Genomic DNA, 17,603 nt, shown 5'->3' on the forward strand with positions numbered 1-17,603 from the left:
CACTGTTGTGGCCTCTTCCATTGCGGAGCACAGGCTCCGGACACGCAGGATCAGCGGCCATGGCTCATGGGCCTAGCCGCTCCACGGCACGTAGGTGGGTTTTTTGTTTTTGTTTTGTTTTTTTGCAGTACGCGGGCCTCACTGTTGTGGCCTCTTCCATTGCGGAGCACAGGCTCCGGACACGCAGGATCAGCGGCCATGGCTCATGGGCCTAGCCGCTCCACGGCACGTGGGATCTTCCCGGACCAGGGCACGAACCCGTGTCCCCTGCATCAGCAGGCGGACTGTCAACCACTGCACCACCAGGGAAGCCCAGGGTTTTTTGTTTTAATAAATTATTTATTTATGGCTGCATTGGTTCTTCGTTGCTGTGTGTGGGCTTTCTCTAGTTGCAGTGAGCAGGGGCTACTCTTTAAGTTGTAGAGCATGGGCTCTAGGCGCACGGGCTTCAGTAGTTGTGGCGTGTGGGCTCAGTAGTTGTAGCTCACGGGCTTAGTTGCTCCGCGGCATGTGGGATCTTTCCGGACCAGGGATCAGACCCGTGTCCCCTGCATTGGCAGGCGGATTCTTAACTACTGCGCCGCCAGGGAAGTCCAAGAGCTAGGTATTTTTTAAAGAGTTCATTTCTTGGGTATAGTGCCTCCTAATGTAAGCCTCTTGGAGAGATGTTAAGCAAGGTGATGTAAATAAAATAAGATCTATATGGTTAAATGCAAGCTTTGCTCAGCTGAGGCTATAAGGGCACGTTACAGACTGTATTGTCTAAACTTTTGTTACATAGCTACGAGTACTAGGATGTTGCATAGATTCTAGCCAGGTTGATTGCTAAAAGATGCATTTTTTTCTTCTGTCTGCAGAAAGTAAGCCTTCTTGAGTTACTTTCTTGTTAAATTACCCTTCTCCATAATAGACACATTTATTTCATATTGGGGATGCTTTTTGGTTCACTAGTATCTCACCTTTTAACCATTAGCTTATAGCTGAGTTAACCACTTAGAACTATCACCTGTATAATCTCTTGCTTCCAGAAAATAAGCTTAAATGAAGAGTACAATTTCTTTTACATAAATGTGGTCAGGAAAATAGTAATTGTAATTGTTAAAAATAGGCTTGCACTTCTTCAAAAAGTAGATCATCTTATGTACCACACTGTGCTAAGCTGCAAGGATACAATGATGAACAAGGTACATCCTCTTGAGAAACATGCTTTTTATACATAGGAATAGTATATGAAGGTAAAATACATCAACACTGCCCCTCACCTCTATTCTATCCAGGGTGATGGAATTAATGATTATTTTTGGTGCTTGTTAAATTCAGGCATTGGTCTAGGTGTTGGGGATAAAACAGTCTCTTTGGAGGACTTGAAAACTGAAAAGATGTGTAAAGTAAATATATAAGGTAAGCTGGTTGGCTGGCTTTTGCTTAGTAAAATTTTGTTTGGGAAAAACCCTTTTTATTGTAATTTTAAAAAAATATATGAAAAAAAAAGGCATGCAGCTGTGAACAGAGAAAGTTTAAAAGCCAGTCAAAATACCCAACGTGAATGCAGAGCTACATGTTCTTAGTTTTGAACACAATAAAATGTCCCCTTAAAAGCACTGCTTTTTTGGTCTAAACGCCTTAAAATGGAACTGCCCATTCTGATTACCTCTGAGTCCTGAACGGCTTGCAGCTCAGGACAGTATAAACACTAAATACTTGTTCTCACAGGACAGCAAGTTTAGCTTTCCTCAGGAAGACCACTGGACCACGTGTAAAACATTTTACTAAAACATTTCTCGGGTTTCCCTGGTGGCACAGTGGTTGAGAGTCCGCCTGCCAATGCAGGGGACACGGGTTCGTGCCCCGGTCCGGGAGGATCCCACATGCCGCGGAGCGGCTGGGCCCAGGAGCCATGGCCGCTGAGCCTGCACATCCGGAGCCTGTGTGCTCCGCAGCGGAAGAGGCCACAACAGTGAGAGGCCAGCGTACCGCAAAACAAAACAAAACATTTCAAAACATTTCTCTGTATTGGCCCAAAGGCATAGAAGAGAATCCCAAGTTTTAGTGGGCTTCTCAGTGCTTTCACTTGGTGTGTTTTGATAGAAACTGATTTGGGTGTGGAGGGATTTCGATTAACTTAGCTTCTCTTAGCCATGTCCACAACTTGTTTACTTAAAATTTTAATCTACTTACATTAAATTTAGTTTTTTTTAATGTGTTAGTCTTCTTTAAAGGTTTATTTTTAATTTTTATTTTTTTGGATGCATCGGGTCCTAGTTGCGGCACGTGGGGATCTTTTGTTGCAGCATGTGGGCTCTTAGTTGTGGTGGTGGTTTTTCTCTAATCTAGTTGTAGTGCGCAGGCTCCAGAGTGCATGGACTCTAGTTTGGGCAGGCAGGCTCTAGATGAGATGGGGGAGCTCAGTAGTTGTGGCACGCAGGCTTAGTTGCCTCGCGGCATGTGGAATCTATGAATCCGCATCCCCTGCATTGCAAAGCGGATTCTTACCACTGGACCGCCAGGAAAGTCCCACATTAAATTTAGTTTTAAAGGAAGTCTATTTGATAGCAAAACTGGTGGTGCTGGCCCAGCACATATACATCCCTTGGAGGGTGGATTTGGAAATCCATTCTGGGTGCCCCACCCCTTGGGAGCAGGGGTATGTCTCCATCTTCTAATTCCTCCCTCACCCAGCTGTAGTCTGTGGAATTAGTGGCCCGGTAGTTCTATCTTTCCTCAGGGCCTGGGAGCTCCTGTACCTAGAGCTAGAATATTCAACTGCCTCAAACAACCGGGCCGTTTGGAAATTCCTGCAATCCCCACCCCCAAGTGCCAGGGGACTGAGTGCACCCCGCTTTTTTTTTTTTAATTATTTCATTTATTTAGGTTGCGCTGGGTCTTAGTTGCGGTTCGTGGGCTCCTCTGTTGTGGCATGCAAACTCTTAGTTTGCATGTGGGATCTAGTTCCCTGGCCAGGGATAGAACCCGGATGCCCTGCATTGGAAGTACGGATTCTTAACCACTGCACCACTAGGGGAGTCCCGCATCCTGTGAACCCACTGTTATCACCATCTGTCCTCACCTATCTCCAAAGGGTCACTACCTCAATCAGTGACTGCAGACTCTAGGCTGGGAGAGGAGAGGGTTGGCCCAGAGTTTTCAGGCTCCAATAAAGCACCGCGCAGTCTGAGCCGCCTCGGCCTTTTGTGCATTCAGTATATGTTGGGTGTAAAATGGAGAATTTTTTCCCCTAAGTTTATGTAAAAATATATGCAAATAAAGCTGTAAGAAAACACTGCTAGCTGCTCTTCGTCACTCCTTGCCAACATGACTACCTTCATAGGTAAAAAATCGTCAATACATAAGCTGATCATTCCAGAAAAACGACTATTCCATAGGTAGTTAGGAACCAGCAGTTGCTTAGAAATTACATTAACTCCTATCACGGAGGGATTTAGATTTTATAACACTTAACTGGAAGCTACATTTCCATGTGAAAGGGCTTTCTTTGGTCTTACATACAGTGACTAATAATATACTAGGGGCCTCAAAATCTGGTGCTTTTATGTTGTCGGGTGTCTCAAAACGTAGGCGGGGCCAAAAAGACTCCTTTACACCTTGGGGTATCTCCGACGGGATTAACAACTGCCCACCACCGCCTCCTACACGTGCTCAGATCCTGGGAAAGAAGGGAAAAACAAAAAGGGAAACTGCCAGGACTTAAGATGTCTGCTCAAAACCACTTCGATTTCCAGGAAGGGCCTACCCGCTTCCAAAATGTCCGTCCGCAGTCCTAACGTCACTTGGTCGGCTAGATCAAGCCAGAAAGCCACTGCGCTCCAATCAGGGATTAGCCCCCTCACCCACTGCCCTTGGTTTGCGTCACTTCCGGTGGTGCAGCAGCCATTTTGTCAGTCGCCAGCGGATCCCGCGCGCTGGAGAAGTGCAGTTCCTCTTGGTTACCAACTCGTCCGTTCTCCCTCCGCGGTGCGGGCGCCCTCGAAGAGCACTCACCACAGACACAGCCAGTTCTCCCTACAGTGCCGCCACTGCTGTTGCATCCGCCCGGAACTAGTGCGCTGTCTTCCTCCCTTGCCACTGACAGGCGCCCTCGGGGAGCCGCCGTCAGCGATGTCAAGCGAGGAAAGCTACCAGGCCATCCTGCGCTACCTGACGAACGAGTGCGAGCCGTACGCGCCGGGCACCGAGGGTAATGTCAAGCGTAAAATCCGCAAGGCGGCCGCCTGCTACGTGGTGCGCGACGGGACGTTGTATTACCAGCGGCGGCAGCGGCACCGCAAGACCTTCGCCGAGCTGGAGGTGGTGCTGCAGCCCGAGCGGCGTCGGGGGCTTATCGAGGCTGCGCACCTGGGCCCGGGCGGCACTCACCACACCCAGCATCAGACCTGGCACGACTTGTCCAAGACGTACTGGTGGCGAGGTAAGACCTCGCCCGCGGTAAGGGGCAGGGCGGGCGGCTTGCTCCCAGGAAAGGCCCGCAGCCGGAGGCGGGCCCGTCTGGGCACCCGCGAGTGTGAGGGTCCGGCACCCTCCTCCCGGACGCCGCTCGCGGGCCCAGCCTAGCCCGTGCCCGGCGGCGGAGCAGCTGCCAGGCGGAGCCGAGAGGGTGGGGGACGCGAAAGGAGCCGCACTTCCCACAGGAAGGAGGCCGGGGAAGCTGGGGGCGGGCCCTGGCCCGGGGTGGGGCGAAGGGGGCTTCCCCGGGGGCCGGCCCAGCCGCGGGGAGGGGCCGGAACGCGGGGGGTGCGCTGGGCCCGCCTCCTTCGGCGGCGCGGGAGGCGGTGGCTTCTTCCCTTGCGGACGCTTTTGGGCGGCCGTTGCAGGTGCTGTGTGTGGTGCGTTTTAAAATCCTGTTTGTGCGGATGGTTTGGGAGCGGCGCGGTCTGCCCAGAGCCCGGCCGCTTTCTGCAGTGCGTTCCGCTAGGGTGTTGGCCAGCGGGTTTGTGCTTCTGCTGATCCGCTTGCCGGGGTTTCTCTTTGTGCTACTGTACCGTGAATAAGGAATCATGCAGTTGTGTGCAGAAGTGATTTCGAGTGACTGTGGAAACAGTCATTTGAGCCTAGTTTTTAGGACAAGAATTTTAATAGCAGGTACTCTCAATTCTGGGTATTTTAATATTCTTCCGTTTTGCTGTAGTGAAGAGCGATTTGGACACTGTGAGGCACTATGTATGCCCAGAAAAGATGCGGTTTCTGGGATTGTTATGGTCCGGCAGTGTGGCTCTAAAGTTTGACTCCTTGGGAACCAGGTTAGGGGAGGAGAGAAAGGGTCCTTCGGGTTTTGGTTTTTGTTTTGTTTTGTTTTGACCGTCCTCACTCTCCAAAAAGTTGATGAATATTCAAACCGTTCGGTTATAATTAGTAAAAGTTTGCAGGCCTGTAGAAGAGGTTTCGTCAGGAACGATTCCGTATGGTTCTGCAGAAATTAATTTATGGAACTTAATCTGTGAGTAAGGAAGTTAGACTACTGAATATGAACTTTGCTGGATAGGTCTTTTTGCTTCTTAAATAATTCTTTCGTGTTTTCAAAAACAGTCCAGCTCTCTATATTCTTCTTAAAAGCTTTTCCTTATTTTATATTTTAAACCAATATCTGAATTAAATTCCTATAGAGACATGAATGAAGGGTATATATGGAGTAATTGCTGCATTTTGTTAGGATTGATTTGGTCAGACATAGTTTTGTTGAACAAATGTCTCAGGTTTAATATTTTATGACATGTTAAAACGATAATTATAGCTAAAGATAACACGGATCAAGCTTTTACGTGCAGGCATAGTGCTGAGCACTTAATTTATTTTTACATAGTATTTAATCCTCATCAGACCTTGTAAGATGGAAACATTTATGTCTCTGTTTTACAGATGAGAAAACTAAAAGCACCAGGAGCTGACCTTTGGGATTTCAAACTTATCTTAACCACTATTATATGGTGCTAAGTGGGCTTAGTGTTCAGAATTTTCCTTCCCTAAATTGATTATCTGTGAGTGATATCTAATCCAGTGTTTTGTTTGTTTGATTTTTGTTTTAGTGTGCAATGTCTTAAAAGACAAAAACCCTGAGACTGTGTTGATGTTTATTCTTTTTAATGAGAGATACATTTGTGGATAAGTAGACTTTTGAAGTTCTTAAATGTCCAGAACAGCTGTTCTCGAAGTTTGGTACTAAAACTATGAACAGAGAGGCCCTGAGATCCTTTCAGAGAATCCCCAAAGTCAAAATTATATTCATAATAATACTAAGGCATTATTTGCCTTTTCACTTATTGTATCACAAGTATACTGTGGAGTTTTCCAGAGGCTACATGACATGTGATAGTATGGCAGTAGATTGAATGCATATATGATAATCTGTCTTCTGTGAAACCACACATTTAAAAGACTTGCAAAAATGTAAAGTAGCGCACTTTTCTCACTAATTTTTTTATGTTTTGGTAAATAGTATTTTTCATATAAATGCTATTTTTGTTAATATGTAATGGGTTTACGATACTATTTTATATCATTATTTTTATTATTGTAATATTTCTTCATTTAAAATGAGAATTCATAGTCAGTAAGCATCAGAGAAGTTTGCCCTCGATTATTAGCTATTCATTTTGATGTTTATTACATTAACACTTTGCTCGTTTTACTTGTTTGTTATAGGCCTATTAAAATTATCAACACTGGGGACTTCCCTGGTGGTTCAGTGGTTAAGACTCCACGCTTCCACAGCAAGAGGTGTGGGTTTGATCCCTGGTTGGGGAACCAAGATCCCGCATGCTGCTCAGGACTGCCAAAAGGAAGAGAAGAAAAATTTAACAACGCTGCATAGACAGAAAAATAAACATTCTTGGACCTGGAACTGATAGCTGATAAAACATTTTTAACTATCAGTTTTTAATGTGTCATACACTACAAATGGACCCTTTTTATAATAAACGTACTCCAAAGCCCTGTAGATGTTTATCTGGAAACTAATAAGATCTAATCAGTGTAGATGCCAAGAAAAAAACGATTCAAAGTCAGGGGTAGTTTACTGGGATTTATTATTTATGCTGCTTTTTCTAGAATGTTGCCATCATAAGCTCTGCCATTATATCCTGGTAATCAGGCAAGTTTGTAGCAACTTCACTTGTTTGAGCACAGTGAAAAACTGGCTCAGTGCCTAAAGTTGACATATAGCAAATTTATTTCAGAAAGTAAAATGTTAATAGTCTCACCCTCTCAACCCCTTATTTTATCCTGTATTGTAGTTATATGCTGGAGTTTCAAAATAAATGACTCTCTCCCCTGCCTCAGTCAAATGCTGACTCATGGGGATCTACAATTAATGCAAAATGTGAAGAGAAAATTAAATTGGTAGGAAAAAAGATTAAACTAGGAAAATTATGTAATAGGTTAAATTAGCTACCTGCAGAGGTTCCTACTCTAAGAACTGATTTGTTTTATGGGGATAAATTGGTGCTGCCGTTATCTAATCTAGAAGAGGAGGGTGTAATTTCTGAAAACCCAGCAAGAACTGGGTCTATGTTAATACAGCTATAACTGACCACTTTGTAACCTCATTGAAGAAAAAAACAAAACAAAAAAAACAAAAAATCTGAATGACTAATATGTGTGGAGAAATAGAAATAGGAGCCACTATTCTCTGGGCCTCATCACTGATAGGGAGGGAGGGAGGTTCTTGAACAGCTAACAGGAGCAAATTGTTCAATTTGGCAGATCTCTAGAGTAGGGGTTCTCAACCCTGGACAATTTTGCCTCCCAGGGAACATCTGACTATGTCTGGAGACAGTATTGGTTGTCATAACTGGTGGTGGTGTTTGAGGGGCTGCTATTGACATCTGGTTAGGTGGAGGTCAGGAATGCTCCTAAACATTCCACAGTGCACAGGACAGGACAGCCTACTCACCCCTCCCTGCCCCACAGCAAGAATCATCTGGCCCAAAATGTCAACACTGCTGAGGTTGGGAAACCCTGCTCTAGAGTGAGAATCTGCTCTTCAAGTTGTTTTATCAGAGGTTGTTTACCCACTAAGTATATGCTCAGTAAAGAACCTCTTAATGCTAATTTGGTATTTTATGTGGACTTTTTGCGGGGGGGGGGTGCTGCATTGGGTCTTCGTTGTTGCGCGTGCGCTTTCTCTAGTTGCGGCGAGCGGGGGCTACTTTTGATTGCAGTGCGCAGGCTTCTCATTGTGGTAGCTTCTCGTTGCAGAGCACAGGCTCTAGGCATGCAGGCTTCAGTAGTTGTGGCACGTGGGCTCAGTAGTTGTAGCACATGGGTTTAGTTGCTCCGCAGCATGTGGGATCTTCCCGGACCAGGGCTTGAACCCGTGTCCCTTGCATTGGCAGGCGGATTCTTAACCACTGTACCACCAGGGAAGTCCCGAGAATATAATTTTCCAAATTTATTAGTCCAGTGTGTACTTTTTTTAGTAAGTATGGGATATAATACAATTTGAGAAATATTGCTTAAATACTATCTGAAAGTTGAAGTGCAAGTAACTTGGTATAATTTATCATCTTGAAACTCTTTCCAGGAATTTTCTATATACCTCTGTATCATTTTAGCTAATTAACAGCTTTTCCATTTGCATTTTACTTGGGGATTGTGGGGGAAGAAGTTTGTGTCACAGGGATGGATAAATGTGTTCCTGGGTAAGTAGCATAGTATCCTGAAAGTCACATGACTTCTGGAGGCCCACTTATGCAGTTTACTAGATGTGACTTTAGACAGGTTACCTCTTAGGGCTTCATTCTCCTTGTCTGTAGAGTGGGAATTAATTGGTCCTCCCTTACAAGTATGATGGAGAGGGGGGAGTGTGTGTAAAGTGTTCCTCCCTGCTTCCTACCCCATCCCAGCATGTTGAGTTGAAAGTTGAAATTCAAAATAGGGTTTTATGAGTGGCTCGTGTATAAGCAACTTTTGATAGATTGTGTGTACTATTATTTAATAAAACTCTAAAAGCTCATAGCTTTCAAAGACAGATATATTTTACACTCATTACAAGTTTTGGTTGTGGTCCTTTTCAGGTTGCAGATTGGCTCCACCTGTTTTTTTCATCTAAATTTCAGGCTAAAGGACAGTATCCATCTGGAACATGCTGCTCTTTGACAGAGGGGACATAAGTCAGGGAACTGATGGGAAACATTGCTTCTTAAAACTTCCAGTGACACATGGCATCCATCATATTCATTCATATTCTATTGACCAAAGCTAATTGCATGGTGAAGCCTGATATTAGTAGGGTGGAGAGTTATTAGCATGAATCACATTATTATATTACTGTTTATGAAGGTCAAAAACAGTTGAATATTGGCAATTTCTTATAGTTCCTATTGCATGAGTGAGTTGAAACTCACATGGAGATGGATGGTGCTACATAATCGTACAGTGAGTAAATGAATAACCAAGAGTGAACAACAAAACAGTCTACCTCGGCATGGAGACAAATTGTCATTATAACATATCTTTAATATTATAACATATCTTTGAAAAAAAATGTATCTTAAATTCTAAATAATTCACTCTACATACTTTATGGGCATGTGTATGTCTGTATACCTGCACTTTATTTAGATTAAATAATGAACAGATTAAATAGTGAACAGTATAATCTTCAGTTTTCACATGAGAGCAGTATTAAATTTAACTAGTTAATTTTTGTTTCATTGTAGGTATATTAAAGCAAGTCAAAGATTACATTAAACAGTGTAGCAAATGCCAGGAGAAACTAGATCGATCCCGTCCTATATCAGATACTTCAGAAATGTTAGAAGAATTGGGACTAGACCTTGAATCTGGAGAAGAAAGTAATGAATCAGAGGATGACCTGAGCAACTTTACTTCGCCTCCAACTACAGCTTCCAAGCCTGCAAAAAAGAAGCCAGTATCCAAACATGAACTTGTATTTGTAAGTGGAACTTTCCATTCAGCTTAACATTTGTAACTAGTGTGTTAGCATTTATAGTCTTAACTGAATTTTTTCTTAAACCACTAAAACTGCTTCCCTTTTGGCACTGTCATTGTCATGTTGTTATATGCCCTAAAAGTTTGCTAATACTGCCTCTTCCTTAATCATAAATATTCCTGTTGTTTCTTCTCATCAGAATGTAACTTGTTGGTTTGTTGTTAATTACTCCTCCTCTCTTTTTAATAGTATATTGGTACAGGTAGACAGAATACATTTCTGGAAGCAGTCTCTGGGTCATGCAGCAAGGTAAAATTAAGCTGACTAGGTCTTTGTTTTTTGCCTGCATTAGTTTCTTATATCATCAAATAAATTTCAGACTAATAAGAGGAGGCAGCAAGAAGTGAGATGCAGATTTTCATTGGGTCAAGTAGAATGAACATAGCAGAAGATAGTGAGAGCAACGTATCTTTTTATTTAAATACATAGGTAATAAAAAATATCAGGTTATTTCTTCATATTAATTAGTAGAATCTTTTACAAGGGAATAATGTGTCTTGTTTTAAATTCTGTTAAGGGTAAAAATACAGATGATATGTAATGCAACTCTTGGTCTCAAACTTATTTTGATAGGTTGACACCAAAGGAGTGGTGAAACGTTCTTCTCCAAAACATTGTCAGGCTGTCTTAAAACAGCTGAACGAACAGAGACTCTCTAACCAGTTCTGTGATGTTACTTTGTTAATTGAAGGAGAAGAGTACAAAGCTCATAAATCTGTTCTGTCAGCTAATAGCGAATATTTTCGAGATCTTTTTATTGAGAAAGGAGCTGTTTCCAGTCATGAGGCAGTGGTGGATCTTTCTGGTAAGAATTTTCTGATATTCTTTTTTTTGTTAATAAGTATATACTGGAAGAGGGGTGTGTATATCTTACAAACTCAGGTTTTATGCTCAAGTGGGAGAAGCCCACTGACAGAAACAGACTAAGCTGAACTGTAAGGTCCTTCCTTTTAGTAGGGTTTCCAAGATAGAGTTATGAAAAGGCTGTCATTTCCTATCACTACCCGTTAGGGGAGGCGATTGTAGCAGTAGTAGAATTTCTGGGATTTACACTGTTAAAAACAGTTTGAGAGAAATTCATAATTGCACCAGTGTTATTACACTAAGTAAATATATTACTTTAAAATTGACTGCCTGAATCTTATGTTGTGCAACATGAAATTATAGAGCACTTCTGTAGGTCTGTTGTTTTTCATTTTTTAAGATGAATAATCGTCATTCATTAGATTTGATAATCAAATTGTCCATATAGAATAATCAGAATTCCAGGTGTGGTTTTTTGGTTTCTTTGGGGCTGCTGTTGTTGTTGTTATTATTTTAAATGAATAATTTGACTTTCTTTTGGCCTCACTAGAATTTATGTATTGGCTTAAGAGTCAACAAATGAAAATTTAGGAAGCATTAAAATAGGTAACCTTATTTATACATTTCCTCATAATATTAATTTGCCGTAACTCTTGAATTACTGACACCACTGTGTGAAATGTCATTTCCCCTTTCTGAAACAAAAAAGTGACTTTATCCAGGTATATAAATACTTACTTGTTAACCACTGATCCTTTTCTACCTTATACTGTTAAAACTCACCTTCTCTGGAAAGACAAATTCATATATTTTTCCTTAACAGTAGCTATATGTTTAATTACTAAAAAATATTTCTCAAGCATCCATTGTGTGCAAGAAACTGGCCTGGGCTATGGGGATACAGTGGTGAACAAAAACTTTTACAGAGCATAGAGTTGCATTACATTCTAGATTTGTGATATTTACTTTGGTGACTCAGAGGAGAAAATACATCTTATCCTGGGCCATCTGAATAATAAAACCTATCACAAGTGTAGTCTTGATGTGTTAGCTTTGGAATTTTTTCCTTATCTTTCATGCATCTGAAGCAGAAAGAAGAGTGTGTGTTGCTCTTTTCCAGTTTCTCAGCAGCTTATAATAGCAAATGAAATGTCTGCCCCAAAATAACTGCAGCACAGCATTCTATTATTCCAACAAAATATCTCATTTATTCTTCATTCCATATACTTATTTTTATATATTGCTCAGCAAATATGGTGTAAACCAATAGCAGGTGAAGTAGACATTGTTAAAAGTTTTGTTTGATTTTTAAATATTTAGTAGACTAATTGTAAAATATGTGTAAAGTATAAAAAAAATGATAAAATGTACATCTGTTTTCTAATTACCTAGTTTAATGGTTGTTGAATTCATCAGTGTTTTCCTTTATGTTGTTTATGCTTAAAAAAAAATTCTTCCCTACTCAGTCGTAAAGATATTTTCATATACTGTCTTATAGTTTTTCTTTCATATTTAACTTTTAATCTATTTGGATTTTTTTTTTTGATGGTGTGAGATAGGTGTTTGATTTCATTTTTTCCCATTTTGTCTCAGAACCATTTAGTGAAAACTCCCTTCTCTTCCTACCCATCGGCCATGCAAATTCTCTTAAAAAACACATTTTCACATGTTTGGTACTGATTATAGGCTTTTTTCCAGTCTATTGGTTGTCTCTTCCCACACTATTATTGCTTGGTCTTAATGACCTTAGCTTTATAATAATGAAACTCTCCCACCTTAATTATTCAGATGGGTCTTAGTTATTCATAACTCTTTGCTGTTCCATATAAACTATTAAAGCAGCTTGTTTGCTTCCACAAAAAGAAGAAAAATGTATTTTGTTAGGGATTACATCGAATTAATAAAGTTTTAGAGGTTTTTCCAGAAAAGTCTCACACATCTTTTGTTATTCTAAGGTAGTTTATACTTTTTGATACTATTATAATTTTTTTCTTAAAATTATATTATTTCTGATTTATTTTTGGTAACTGTTGATTCTATATACAGTAGTACTATATATAGAATCAACAAAGTAGTACTGTATATAGAATCAACAAAGAATCTATAGGTAAATGTCTGAATGCTACTAGTCATTCAGACATTTATCTATACTCTCTGAGATTTTCCATATAAAACAAATTGAATATATTAATATATTATCTGCTAATAGTAATGGTTTTTTTTTCTACCTTTCCAGTCTTTATATTTTGAACTTGTTTCTTCTTGCTTTACATTGCCGTTTAGGACTTCCAAAAAAAAAAACAGCAGTTAAATAGAGTTAGTGATAGAGGGTTCACTTATTCCCATGGTAAAGAAAGACATGGGAATGCTTTTTTTTCTTTTTTAACCATGAAGTATATTATTCGGTGAATGTTTTAAATAGATAACCCTTTACCCCTTTAACATTAAGGAAATTCCCTCTGAAATAGGTGTGGACTTAGCACATACTTTTTCTGTATCCGTTGAGACCATCTTTATTTTTTTAATTCTGTTAATGTGGGAAATTACATTGGTTTACTAATGTTAAGTCTATTTTTCATTCCTGAGATAAATCCAGTTTAGTCATAATATATCATCTTTTGTACAAACTGCTGTGTTTGGTTTAGAATGCTAATATTGTTAGACTGTTTCCAAGTGTATTCATGAGTAATTTTCCTTTTTCACACTGTTTGTCATGTTTTGATATCAGAGTTGGTTTAGTCTTATAGATTGTGTATTCCCTCCAATTTTTTACATGCACTGAAGTAGTTACTATGAGATTAGAATTATTTGTTTCTTGAATATTTGGACTGGACTTTTGGGGGAAGAGTTTTAGCTACTAATTTGACAAGTTTAGTGGTTAGGGAATTATTCTGTAGGTTTTCTATTTCATCTTGAGTAATTTTTAGAAAGTTTTGCCATAATATGTCCATTTCATCTAAATTTTCAAGTTTCTTGGCACTTTTTTTTTTTTTTTTTGTCGGTGCCATGCGGCCTGCGGGATCTTAGTTCCCCGACCACGGACTGAACCTGGACCCTCGGCAGTGAAAGTGCAGAGTCCTAACCACTGGACTGCCAAGGAATTCCAGCACAAAATTTTTAATATTCTCTTCTAAATGCCTCCAGTGACTGTAGATTTGTCTCTTTCATTCCTTGTGCCTTCTCTCTCATTTCTAAATTTTTTTTACTAGAGGTTTACTCACTTTTTAAAAAAAAGAAGTTGGCAGACTATAGCTTGTAGGCCAAATCTGGCTCACTGCCTGCTTTTGTAAATAAAGTTTTATTGGGAGACAGCCACACCCATGTATTTACATATTGTCTGTGGCTGCTTTTGAGCTTACAAGGGCAGAATTGAATAGTTGCTACGTGAACTAGTGACCCGCAAAACCTAAAATATTTGCTTATCTTGCTCTTTACAGAAAAACTTTCCTAAGCCCTATGCCAAAGCATAATTTTTTAAATGTTAAAAACCTAACTTTTATGCAAATACTATAGTACAAGATTTTATATGATTAATTTAGGAAACCAGTAAGATGTTAAAACTGCTTCTAATAGAATTCTGAAGAAAAGAATTGTATCTATTGTGTTTCAACCAGAGGAATAAATTTGCTCAAAATGAATTTGCTAATAGATTGGTTAATACCCTATAGAGAAATGAACTGTAAGTTTTGGAGTTATCTTTCCTACCCTGATAGAAAAAGCTTCTTAATCTTTCACATTTCATTTGCATTTGCAATTACTTTTCTGTAAGTTAATTTTTACAGAGTTGTAAAATAATCTAGTCAATAGCAGTCAATCAGTGGTGCCTGCTCAACTACTTTTTTTTTAAAATTTATTTTATTAATTTATTTATTTTGGCTGCATTGGGTCTTTGTTGCTGTGCGTGGGCTTTCTCTAGTTGCAACGAGCAGGGGCTACTCTTTGTTGCGGTGCACGGGCTTCTCATTGCAGTGGCTTCTCTTGTTGTGGAGCACAGGCTCTAGGCATGCAGGCTTCAGTAGCTGTGGCACGTCGGCTCAGTAGTTGTGGCACATGGGCTCTAGAGCACAGGCTCAGTAGTTGTGGTACACGGGCCTAGTTGATCCACGGTATGTGGGATCTTCCTAGACCAGGGCTTGAACCAGTGTCCCCTGCATTGGCAGGCAGATTCTTAACCACTGTGCCACCAGGGAAGTCCCTCAGCACTACTCTTAAAGAACACCTGACTACAAGGATATATTATACAGCACAGAAAATATAGCCAATATTTTATAGTAACTATAAATGGGGAGTATAACCTTTAAAAATTGTGGAACACTATGTTGTATACCTGAAAGTTATATAATACTGTATGTACACTCTACCTCGATAAACAAAAACCCAATATTTTTGCCTGATAACCAAATTTTTCTTTATTGAAGTAGAGTTGGTTTACAATGTTGTGTCAATTTCTGCTGTACAGCAAAGTGATTCAGTTATACATATATATACATTCTTTCTTAATCTTTTCCATTATGGTTTATCACTGGATATTGACTATAGTTCCCTGTGCTATTATCCATTCTATATATAATAGTTTGGACCTTGCTGTTATCCATTCTATATATAATAGTTTGCATCTGCTAACCCCAAACTCCCAGTCCATCCCTCCGCCACTCCCCCTCCCTGTTGGCAACTACAAGTCTGTTCTCTATGTCTGTGAATCTTTCTGTTTCGTAGACAAGTTCATTTGTGTCATATTTTAGATTCCACATAAAACTGATATCATATGGTATGTCTTTTTCTGACATTTCTTTTAGTATGATAATTTCTAGGTCCATCCATGTTGCTGCAAATGGCATTATTTCATTCTTTTTAATGGCTGAGTAATATTCCATTGTATATATGTACCACATCTTTATCCATTCATCTGTCAATGAACATTTAGATTGTTTCCATGTCTTGGCTATTGTAAATAGTGCTGCTGTGAACATAGGGGTGCATGTATCTTTTTGAATTATAGTTTTGTCTGGATATATGCCCGGGGTGGGATTGCTGGATCATATGGCAACTCTATTTTTAGTTTTTTGAGGAACCTCTATACTATTTTCCATAGTGGCTGCACCAATTTACATTCTCACCAACAGTGTAGGAGGGTTCCCTTTTCTCCACACCCTCTTCAGCATTTATTATTTGTAGACTTTTTGGTGGTGGGTGGGGGGTGGTGGTGGCTCTGCATGGCTTGCGGGATCTTAGTTCCCTGACCAGGGATTGAACCAGCTGTCCTCAGCAGTGAAAGCGCAGAGTCATAACCACTGGACCGCCGTGGAATTCCCATTTGTAAACTTTTCAATGATGGCCATTTTGACCAGTGTAAGGTGGTAGGTACCACATTGTAGTTTTAATTTTCACTTCTCTAATAATTAGCAATGATGAGCATCCTTTGTTTCTTTCTTTTTTTTTTTTTTTTTTTTTTTTGCGGTATGTGGGCCTCTCACTGTTGTGGCCTCTCTCGTTGCGGAGCACAGGCTCCGGACACGCCGGCTCAGCGGCCATGGCTCATGGGCCCAGCCGCTCTGTGGCATGTGGGATCTTCCTGGACCAGGGCATGAACCCATGTCCCCTGCATCGGCAGGTGGACTCTCAACCACTGCACCACCAGGGAAGCCCTCTTTAAAAAAAAAAAATTATTTATTTATTTATTTGGCTGTGCCAGGTCTTAGTTGCAGCATGCAGGATTTTTAGTTGCACCATGCAAACTCTTAGTTGCAGCATGTGGAATCTAGTTCCCCAACTAGGAGTCAAACCCAGGCCCTCTGCATTGGGAGTGCGGAGTTCCAGCTACTGGACCACCAGGGAAGTCCCTTGAGCATTTTTTCATAAACCTATCAGCCATCTGTGTGTCTTCTTTGCAGAAATGTCTACTTAGTTCTTCTGCCCGTTTTTTGATTGGGTTGTTTGTTTTTGTTGTTGTTGAATTGTATGAACTGTTTGTATATTTTGGAGATTAAGCACTTGTTGGTCACATCTCTTGCAAATATTTTCTCCCATTCCATAGATTGTCTTTTCATTTTGTTTATGGTTTGCTTTGCTATGCAAAAGCTTGTAAGTTTAAGTCCCATTGGTTTATTTTTGCTTTTATGTCTATTGCCTTGGGAGACTGACCTAAGAAAACATTGGTACAATTTATGTCAGAGTATGTTTTGCCTATATGTTCTTTTCTAGGAATTTTAGGTGTCATGTCTTTTTTTTTTTTTTTAATAAATTTATTTATTTATTTTTGGCTGCATTGAGTCTTCGTTGCTACGTGTGGGCTTTCTCGAGTTGTGGCGAGTGGGGGCTACCCTTCATTGCGGTGCCCGGGCTTCTCATTGCAGTGGCTTCTCTTGTTGTGGAGCACAGGCTGTAGGCACATGGGCTTCAGTAGTTGTGGCATGCAGTCTCAAATAGTTGTGGCGTGCAGGCTCAGTAGTTGTGGCACATGGGCTTAGTTGCTCCGCGGCATGTGGGATCTTCCCGGACCAGGGATCAAACCCATGTTCCCTGCATTGGCAGGCGGATTCTTAACCACTGTGCCACCAGGAAAGTCCCACCCCTTTTATTTTGATTAAAATGTTTTCCAGAGTGTGTATATGTGTACATAAAAAGGCTAGAAGTAAAAACAAAATACCAGGGCTTCCCTGGTGGCGCAGTGGTTGAGAGTCCGCCTGCCGATGCAGGGGACGCGGGTTCGTGCCCCAGTCTGGGAGGATCCCACATGCCGCGGAGTGGCTGGGCCTGTGAGCCATGGCCGCTGAGCCTGTGCGTCCGGAGCCTGTGCTTCGCAACGGGAGAGGCCACAGCGGTGAGAGGCCCGTGT

General features: G+C 40.9%; 1 protein-coding gene across 3 annotated transcripts in view; it reads left to right on the forward strand.

The window, feature by feature from the left end:
• Positions 1 to 103: 103 nt before the first annotated feature.
• Positions 104 to 17,603, forward strand: part of ZBTB11 (zinc finger and BTB domain containing 11) — a 37,589-nt gene continuing 20,089 nt past the window's right edge. The window contains exons 1-3 of one of the 3 annotated variants that reach the window (XM_007105423.4): positions 104 to 4,426; positions 9,672 to 9,907; positions 10,538 to 10,769. In XM_007105423.4, the coding sequence (XP_007105485.2) occupies positions 3,763 to 4,426; positions 9,672 to 9,907; positions 10,538 to 10,769 (1,132 nt within the window). In that variant the 5' untranslated portion in view covers positions 104 to 3,762. Of the gene's footprint in view, positions 4,427 to 4,981; positions 5,098 to 5,379; positions 5,453 to 9,671; positions 9,908 to 10,537; positions 10,770 to 17,603 lie in introns of those variants that run through there. The other 2 variants (XM_007105424.4, XM_055085775.1) reach the window with 2 other exon arrangements.

The sequence above is a fragment of the Physeter macrocephalus genome, chromosome 1 (assembly GCF_002837175.3).
Source record: "Physeter macrocephalus isolate SW-GA chromosome 1, ASM283717v5, whole genome shotgun sequence".
Taxonomy (NCBI): Eukaryota; Metazoa; Chordata; class Mammalia; order Artiodactyla; family Physeteridae; genus Physeter; species Physeter macrocephalus.